The sequence below is a fragment of the Mya arenaria genome, chromosome 5, assembly GCF_026914265.1.
Source record: "Mya arenaria isolate MELC-2E11 chromosome 5, ASM2691426v1".
Taxonomy (NCBI): Eukaryota; Metazoa; Mollusca; class Bivalvia; order Myida; family Myidae; genus Mya; species Mya arenaria.
This window is the reverse complement of record NC_069126.1, coordinates 31,494,636-31,503,165: the sequence shown is the minus strand read 5'-3', so window position 1 is coordinate 31,503,165 and position 8,530 is coordinate 31,494,636. Positions and strand designations below refer to the sequence as shown.

The window sequence follows — 8,530 nt, the reverse complement described above, 5'->3', positions numbered from 1 at the left end:
TAAAATTAAAGACAAATGTTGTTTCTATTATTTTCCTTGAATATATGATATCAAACAGTACGCAAACATTGCATTCAAAACTTTTTTCAAGCCGTTTTGAATTTCGTCATGTCCATTTAATGAGTACATATACATACACACGTTTATGTTTTCAACACTGATCAACCATTAAAACAAAAGATGTTGTTTATCACTGATCAACAATTATAACAATAAGGTATTGTTCAACACTGATCAACAATTAAATCAAAAGGTATTTATTGACAACACTGATCAACAATTAAATCAAAAGGTATATATTTACAACACTTATCAATAATTAAATCAAAAGGTATTTATTGACAACACTGATCAACAATTAAATCAAAAGGTATATATTTACAACACTTATCAACAATTAAATCAAAAGGTATATATTTACAACACTGATCAACAATTAAATCAAAAGGTATATATTTACAACACTGATCAACAATTAAATCAAAAGGTATATATTTACAACACTGATCAATAATTAAATCAAAAGGTATATATTTACAACACTGATCAACAATTAAATCAAAAGGTATGTATTTACAAGACTGATCAATAACTAAATCAAAAAGTATATATTTACAACACTGATCAACAATTAAATGAAAAGGTATATATTTACAACACTGATCAACAATTAAATCAAAAGGTATTTATTTACAACACTGATTAACAATTAAAACAAAAAGGTTTTTTTTCAACATTGATCGTCAATTAAAGCAAAAAGGTACACCAAATAACACTTTTGGTTAAATCAAACAATAAAAGGACCAACGGCCACGCAACGAGACCAAACGCTACAAAACATATGTCAACATTTATTTCTTTCTACACAATTGTCAAATAGATAAACGCTGTCCTCAGACACAGTCGTGTCAATGAACTCATTGTTATTCCCTACTAGGTATTTGCTTGTAATCTTGAGATCGTTTGCTTTATGTCTTGAACTCACTTTATTTTAGCAGATGTGAAAATCTCCGCCATGCTCTTCATTAAGTTGTGTAATTCCTTGGTTTAGCGGAAACGATGTATACTCGCCCTGCACATTTGGATTGTTCGCCATGTCTCGATTATTTATGGATCCCATGAGCATTGTACATACATGTACACACTGCCCGTCGATGTCATCAGAACAGAAGATAGCTCCACTATGGCCCATTTTGCATAATCTACGAGGTCTTAACTCATTGTGTTCTTCACTGAACTCCAGTAGTTCTTTTATAAGAACATATCGAGTGTCTGACGACCTTTCATCGAAGTCGGGGATTACAATTTTTCCAACTCTCGGTTGTTGTTCATCTGCCCAGAAATGAATATGCCGTTCACATAAATCTCTGCGATTGACCGTTGACATGTCCATTAACGAACTATTCATCGGCTGACCTTCGCTATCCCGAAACATTGTATTTGCAGAGATATTTGGTGATACCTTTGCAACAGAAATATCGTAGATACCACGGTGTGAACCAGACAACACGCGTGCAAGTAATCTATTCCCCAATCTCCCGTCGACGTAATGTATTGATCGAACGTGTGCTGGGTCGGCAAAGTGTCTAGCGAGTAGAACATGCAATTCTCCTTCCTTTCTTGCAAAACCGCCAAGTGTCGCAAACTGTCCAACGTCGTTCTTGATTCTAGTGCCCACTTGGCAGGAACAATAGTTGACCTGTTCATATCTTCCAACCTTTACTTCAGTTTCGAAAACATCAAACTCCTTCGCAGCAGCTCCAACCTTACGTGCGACACGTTAACGAATACCTCTAGCGTTGAATTTCTGAAACCGCATCCGTAGATTCTGTCGTCGATGATATAAAGAGATTCTGCGAGCTAGTAAAAAGATACAGCATTTTATTGCAGATAGTTTAAAAGTTATAAAACTTATCGAACACATACTCGTATACATAATATAAACTTTACGGCCAAAGATAAGTTTGCAAGTACTGTTTTTTCGGATTTCAATTTACTTATTTCCTGGCTTAAAGTGTTGTGTTTATAAGCGCGGAATGAGACGGACGTGTTATGTCTAATGGTGAACTATAATCGCCAAATGAGACAGTCGTGATAAGATGATAGATAAGATGTGGACATAAAATTGACATAAATAGCTATAAGTAAAATAATATTCACCTTGTCGCTAAGAATGGGTACAACAGCTTTTTCAAAAGGACTCTCGTCTTGAGAAATTCTGCTTCTTCTGTACAAAGCATGGGCTTCATGAAGCGTATCCTTGATTATTTCGATCCGCTGTTTATCCGAACTACTCCAACTTTCCGAACCGGTACATTCTGTTCCTCGAAATTTCTTTCCTGAAATTTTGAAATAATGTTTTGTATGATAATTTGCATTAATAATAATAATAATATTATAATAATAATAATAATAATAATAATAATAATAATAATAATAAAATTTCACTGAAGGAACATACATTTTTTATTTGTAAATAGCAATTTAGAGCATAGACAGAAAACAATCGTTAACATAATTAAACCTGATCTTGTGATAGATGGTGGGCCAACATCTTCGATTGGTCGTTTAGAGCGAACTGTTGATTCAACTTGAACGCCATTTTCTCCATTTATTGGCAACCTAGTTTTTGTCTGAGCTTGGTTGATTTGAAATTGAGCATGGTTAAGCTGATCATAAAGCATCTGTAATGCAGTTACTCGACTTTTCAGAACTCGCAACACAAATATTTCCAATATGGTACAAATGGTAATGGAAATTTGTTCACGAGAGCAACTCTTGACGATAACATGTTTGTCTACTTTCCTGCTAACGGATCTGAATGCTTTGTCTGCTGTCTTCGGATCGTCTTCTACTATGATGAGAATGTCGCCGGTAATGTCTTTGACTGGGCTGATGCTGCCCTGTTGAATGTCATCGTACGTTGTAATTGTGATGTTTGGATTTATACATTTACGTTTACTCTCGCTTGTTTTGTCTCCATTCTGCGCTTTTATCGATCTGCCTTCTTCTTTAAGAGTTTTCCTGTATCGTAATTCATCTGCCGAAAGTGTTTTCAAGTTGCTACTTTTTATGAAAATGCTGATATCACTAAAGGACAATGGTGGGTCAGTAACCGAATGGTAAATGGATCGTAAACATGTTCCTTTTTTGTCAAGTTGATCGGCGATTTTAGACGTGTAAGCATATCTAGGGAAAGCTTCCTTGGAAAAGACGAGTTTCCGAACCGTGTTCATTGTTCGTCTATCTGAAAACAAAGCTAAACAATGTCAATCATCATCATCAACATTAAGCATCATCATCATCATCATCATCATCATCATCATCATCATCATCATCATCATCATCATCACCATCATTATCATCATCATCATCATCATCGTCGTCGTCGTCGCTGTCGTTGTCGTCAACATTGTCATTTCGACATCATCATCACCATCACCGTCATCTCGTCATCATCATCACCATCATGATCATGATCAACACCATTATAATCATCATAATGCTAATGTGATTATTCTAATGTTGTCCACCTTTTTATGTAAATTTGAATAATTTACTTCATCATAATATTTACATATAAACGTCCAGAAAGCTATTGCTTTAAACAGTACAGAAATCATGTGTTACTTTTCACAACATTTCGAATCAACGACCGTAGAAGTAATAAATTAATTCCCCTTAAATCACAAGACAAATCCATGATTGTAATTCCTTTTATGAAGATGTTTTAATATTAATCTAATTAAAATCCATTAGGTTAATAAGATCGTACGAAGAGTGTGACAAATTTTCAAGTAAAGCAGAAACAACGTTCTTTTGCACTGATATTAAGAGTAATAAAGTACTTAATTTATTTGTAGTGGGAGAGCGTGACAAACTTTACAAAATAACGTTTTTGTTTATTAAAAACTTGTATGTATTCCTTTATCCTTTTTAGAAAATGGTGCGCGTTAAATTAAAGTAATTTATTATCTAGAAGTTTGGAAACAGCGTTATTTTATGAATCTTAAATATACTATAAATACTTTTTTCGTGTTATGATGAATGATGTTGTGTATTGCCTAACAAATTAAGTCCATTAAAATTCATTACTTGATCTTAAATATTTTAATGCAATATGTAGATTTTCATGTTTTCCCCCTTTTTTGTAAACATGTTTATTAATTCGGCTTTATCATAATGGTATATAAACGTACAGAAAATTATTGTTTAAAACAATTTAAAAATCAATTCTCACTTTTACAAGTTTCGAAATCAAAAACCGTAGTAGTCATAAGTATAAATAAATTCATTCATAAATATCATGACAAAATATTAAAATAGTTTCATCGACATATTTCAATATTACGTAGTTCATATAAAGACGATGTTTTAAAGACATTCTTATTTAAACCCCGGGAAATGTAAAACTTTTCAGTTTACTTCAAGGAATTAACCAACTGCTAAAAGCAAATAAAGCACAATGTTTAGTTACTCTGAATGATTGATTAATATAAAGTTTTATATTACCATTGTTGGAGAGCGTGAGATGGATGCATTTCTAAAATTAACTATTCATACTTATTTAATACTTATCTTCCTCAATCATTTTAGATCGGTTTGTTATCCAATGGTAACTCGAGCCGCAGTATTCACGAATATAATGGAGCATATACGAAATAAATTCATTAAATGTGGTATTAATAATATTCGGGAAAGCCATGAGTTCCCAAACACATTATGGCTTAAAAGGTCCGTTCACATGAAATTATCCGATCTATTCAAAAACGAGTGGTATTCTACTTTAAATACGTCTAAAATGTTGTAGCTATAGACTGTTTAAAGAGAATTTTGAATTCGAAGAATATTTAGTCAAAACACCTGTTAAGTTTTTGAAATATTTAGTAAAATTCAAAACAAGAAATAATAGACTACCAATTTAAGTATGAAGCTGGAACAATATAGAACTGAATGATTGAAAATGCGAACTTTGTGATAAATACAGTATTGGTGATGAATTTCATTATTTATTAGAATGTAGCTATTTTCCCGAATATACAATAAGATTTATTGACAGACAATTATACTGATATCCTAATGTTTTGAAATTTAAGGATATTATGAATATCAATCCCAATGATGATATAAAATTCATAAAATTATGTAAATTCCTCAAGTGTATTGTTAACAAATTTAGTATAAGAATGTAACACTATGTTCTCCTCCACATATATTTATATATGTTTGATATTAAAGTTTCAATAGTATAAACAATATTCACATTTAGAAAATCGGTATTATTATGTCCAATATATTTTGTAATGCCTCATTATGTTGTTTTGTATATGTATCCATGCTCTTTTTGTCACTTATGACATGAATGATGTTAAAATAAACTTGGAAACTTGGAAGCAGCAGCGTTCAGATTCGAGAACAGAAATATGTATTTTAAAAATATTTTTTGAACTTAACTTTACAAATATGTTGTGTACGGAATGCGCATATTCTTAAATCGGTATCTTTTCTGCTGTGAAATGTGCCGTTCGGTGCTGCAAGTCGTAACTAATTCTTGACTGTCGGTTCTCACAATTTATTCAATATCGAGGCACTTTTTATTAATTGACTTTTCGTGTACATCATGATTTTTAGAAACAACAATGATTTTATTTTTAAATCCTCGTAATAGACCGTAATTTCTCCATTATATTCCTTATCATGACCATAGCGTTTTAAATATGTATATTCCGTTATCATTTTAGAAGAGTGTGATGGCTTGTTATTCAATTAAAGAATAATGCATAATATATCTTTAAATATTACTATTGTCGAAAATGGTGTATGCAGTATGTAAAAATGAATGTAAAATTCACACTTTCGTTAACAATGTGATTTAAATTCAATATTCAAATGAGAAAGGTTTTAATTTGTCAAATTATCTACAGCACTAGTGATAGGTCTAATCTAATGTGTAAAGTCAGTACAACTGGATTTTTATCACACTTCTTTTTAAGTCTTATGTTGCATATATACTTTTGACACATACGACGAAAATGTGAATTATTATAAACATGTACATCATGTAATAGGTGAATATAAGTCTTCATTTCCTATGTAATATGTGCTACCGTAATGCATGTATGAGATCATGTCAACTTAATATTGATGCACGTTTGCCATATCATATATTTTGCAAATTGTACCACATGGGTCTATGACCTTCTGGGAAAAGAGAAATAAACTTGTAAACTTGTATATTTGTATTTCATTTTCAGACGTGATAGCGCGTGGTTTTATAAAAATATCGTGTTTCACATTCACATTCACAAACACTGAACCTAGAAGACAATTAACAGCACTTTTGAATTGCAAGTAAGTTATCCCGTGCAAGCTCGATAATTTGCTAACATCCATTCCAATTAAGCCATGTCCATGACAAATGCAAAGTGGTACATTCGTGAAATTTACTAAAGAGTATGGTCGATCTGTCCTGCTATGAATGATATGTACACACACGTGAATAACTATGCCTATTTACATTATTATGATATTTGCATACATTCGTTCGTTAGTATCATAAGCAGTATCATATGACATAATTTAATGCTTATGGATGTGAGCCTTTATATTTTGGTAACTAATTCCATTTACAAATGCTTTTTATTTTTAAAATTATCTCAGTTTTAACGAAACATCATATCTGATCGGACACAAATACATATTTTTGTTTATAAATATAAGGAATCAACAGCGGAACAATATTGTTTTTAATAATTATGAAGAATTAATATTGCTTGAACTCGAGACGCCTTAGTTAGAACCCAGTGCGCTAAACACAGTTTCATTTGTTCAAAATAAAAGCAATAAGCTTTTAATATGGGAATAATCAAAGGAGACATGTTATAAAAGAAATATTACGATAGGACGCATCTCTCACGACCTATATCACGTCTTATTATGTGTATAAACATTCTCTTCCGTCGCATTAAATCGAACTTGTCGTGATACAGGACTTCATATAATATCCTTTCAAAATATCCCCTACATTTATTTTACCTTATAATCCTCACTACAGACTGTAAATCCTTCACAGCTGAATAAACCACACTACAGTTTCCATCTCCTGTCTCGATTTATAATATTTTAACTAAATCACATCATTTTAAGTTGAATCTTCAACTGAAATACGTGAATCCACTTGTCTTTTAATTATGCGTTAGGCAATCAACCCTAAATACATTTTGTTTGCTGAAACTCAAACTGGATTATTCATTAATTGTAAAACGAAGCTTTTCGATTAGTTTTGTTTTGCTTTTATTCATTTGATATTATGATAATATAAAATATTTAATGAACAATTTAGAAATGGTTTATTATCACTTCAAATACGACAAATGAGACAATGGTAGAATCAATACTCTATTACCATGATTGTGGATAATGGGTATCATAAGTGTTGAATGCAAATATTAATTACGAATTGAATGCGGAATATTCTGCTCAAAGTTTGCAGGGGATATTCTCACGAAATGACCTCTGGCGGTATCATCATTTAATAAGGACGTTGATAAGTCACTCTTTGGTGATGAACGGTTCGACCCGGGATGATTCAGTTTTATCCGCAGATCCATAAGTTATTTGAAATTACTGCCTAAAAGACACTTTAAATTATGTCTAGAGGTAAGGTTATCTTCGTTTCTGTGCCGCTGATGGTGATCGCCTTCGACAAACATAATGTTTTACTTTTTAATACGAACAAACGACAAACTCACAGAGGTTTCAGTTAAGGTAAGCGAGCTTAAGTGCCTAAAACTTACTGCTGGAAAACACTATAATCATATGTTGTATTCCCTGACACTTATCTCAGAAACCATTGATTAAACTCAATCTTAATCTAAATCTCAAAACCAATATGACTCAATCGAGTTGCATATAGTCAATGGTAATTCAGTTCAAGTTCAAATTAAAAATATGTTTAGCCACCCAGTGAAGGTTCAAATGTATTTTAAGTAGGGATGGCAACGAGTAGTAAAATTGGTACTCGAGTACTCGGACAATCATCCGATTGAGAACTCGGGTACTCGATTACTCGGATGACTTGAATTGGTTTTTGGGAAAGACAAGTTCGGGTTTACATGTATAGTTTATGTATATTGTGCGTTGGTCGTAATTTTGGTCATTTCCATCTTTAAACAAGTCTGTCATGATGTACCTTAACAGAAAAAGAAATAAAAAGAAAACAAATGTTGTTCCATGCTTTTAATTTGTCCTTTCATTTTATGCATACATATGTACTTCAATATAAATGGAAAGTAAAACTCTGATCATATTCAAGCGTCTAAATGATCGGGAATAACTCAATAATGAACAACATTCAGAATTACAATGAACGAAAATTATCTATAAATTTGTTTATTTGTTTAATCTACGAAATAATGTTTAAACTGACATATTGAAATAATTTATTATTGTTGTTCACCTCATTAATATGCATAATTCCTGAATTAAGATATCCACCAATCAATTGCTATAAGCATTGCAAAAATCAGGA

The 8,530-nt window shown here is 31.8% G+C and overlaps 1 protein-coding gene across 1 annotated transcript; it reads right to left on the bottom strand.

The window, feature by feature from the left end:
• Positions 1-714: 714 nt before the first annotated feature.
• On the bottom strand, positions 715-7,146 carry LOC128236090 (uncharacterized). The gene is made up of 4 exons (XM_052950942.1): positions 7,036-7,146; positions 2,525-3,247; positions 2,161-2,339; positions 715-1,860 (listed from the first exon to the last, which is right to left on the bottom strand). The coding sequence occupies exons 2-4, from the start codon at positions 3,234-3,236 to the stop codon at positions 1,720-1,722; spliced, it is 1,032 nt and encodes a 343-aa protein (XP_052806902.1). The 5' UTR covers positions 3,237-3,247; positions 7,036-7,146; the 3' UTR covers positions 715-1,719.
• Between the last annotated feature and the right edge of the window lie 1,384 nt (positions 7,147-8,530).

Excerpts from the sequence above, each read along its gene's own strand:
- LOC128236090 (XM_052950942.1), bottom strand. The coding sequence starts at position 3,236 with ATGAACACGGTTCGGAAACTCGTCTTTTCCAAGGAAGCTTTCCCTAGA. Across the intron at positions 2,340-2,524 it reads ACCATCTATCACAAGATCAG|GAAAGAAATTTCGAGGAACA; the intron begins GTTTAATTATGT and ends TCAAAATTTCAG. Across the intron at positions 1,861-2,160 it reads TACCCATTCTTAGCGACAAG|CTCGCAGAATCTCTTTATAT; the intron begins GTGAATATTATT and ends TCTTTTTACTAG.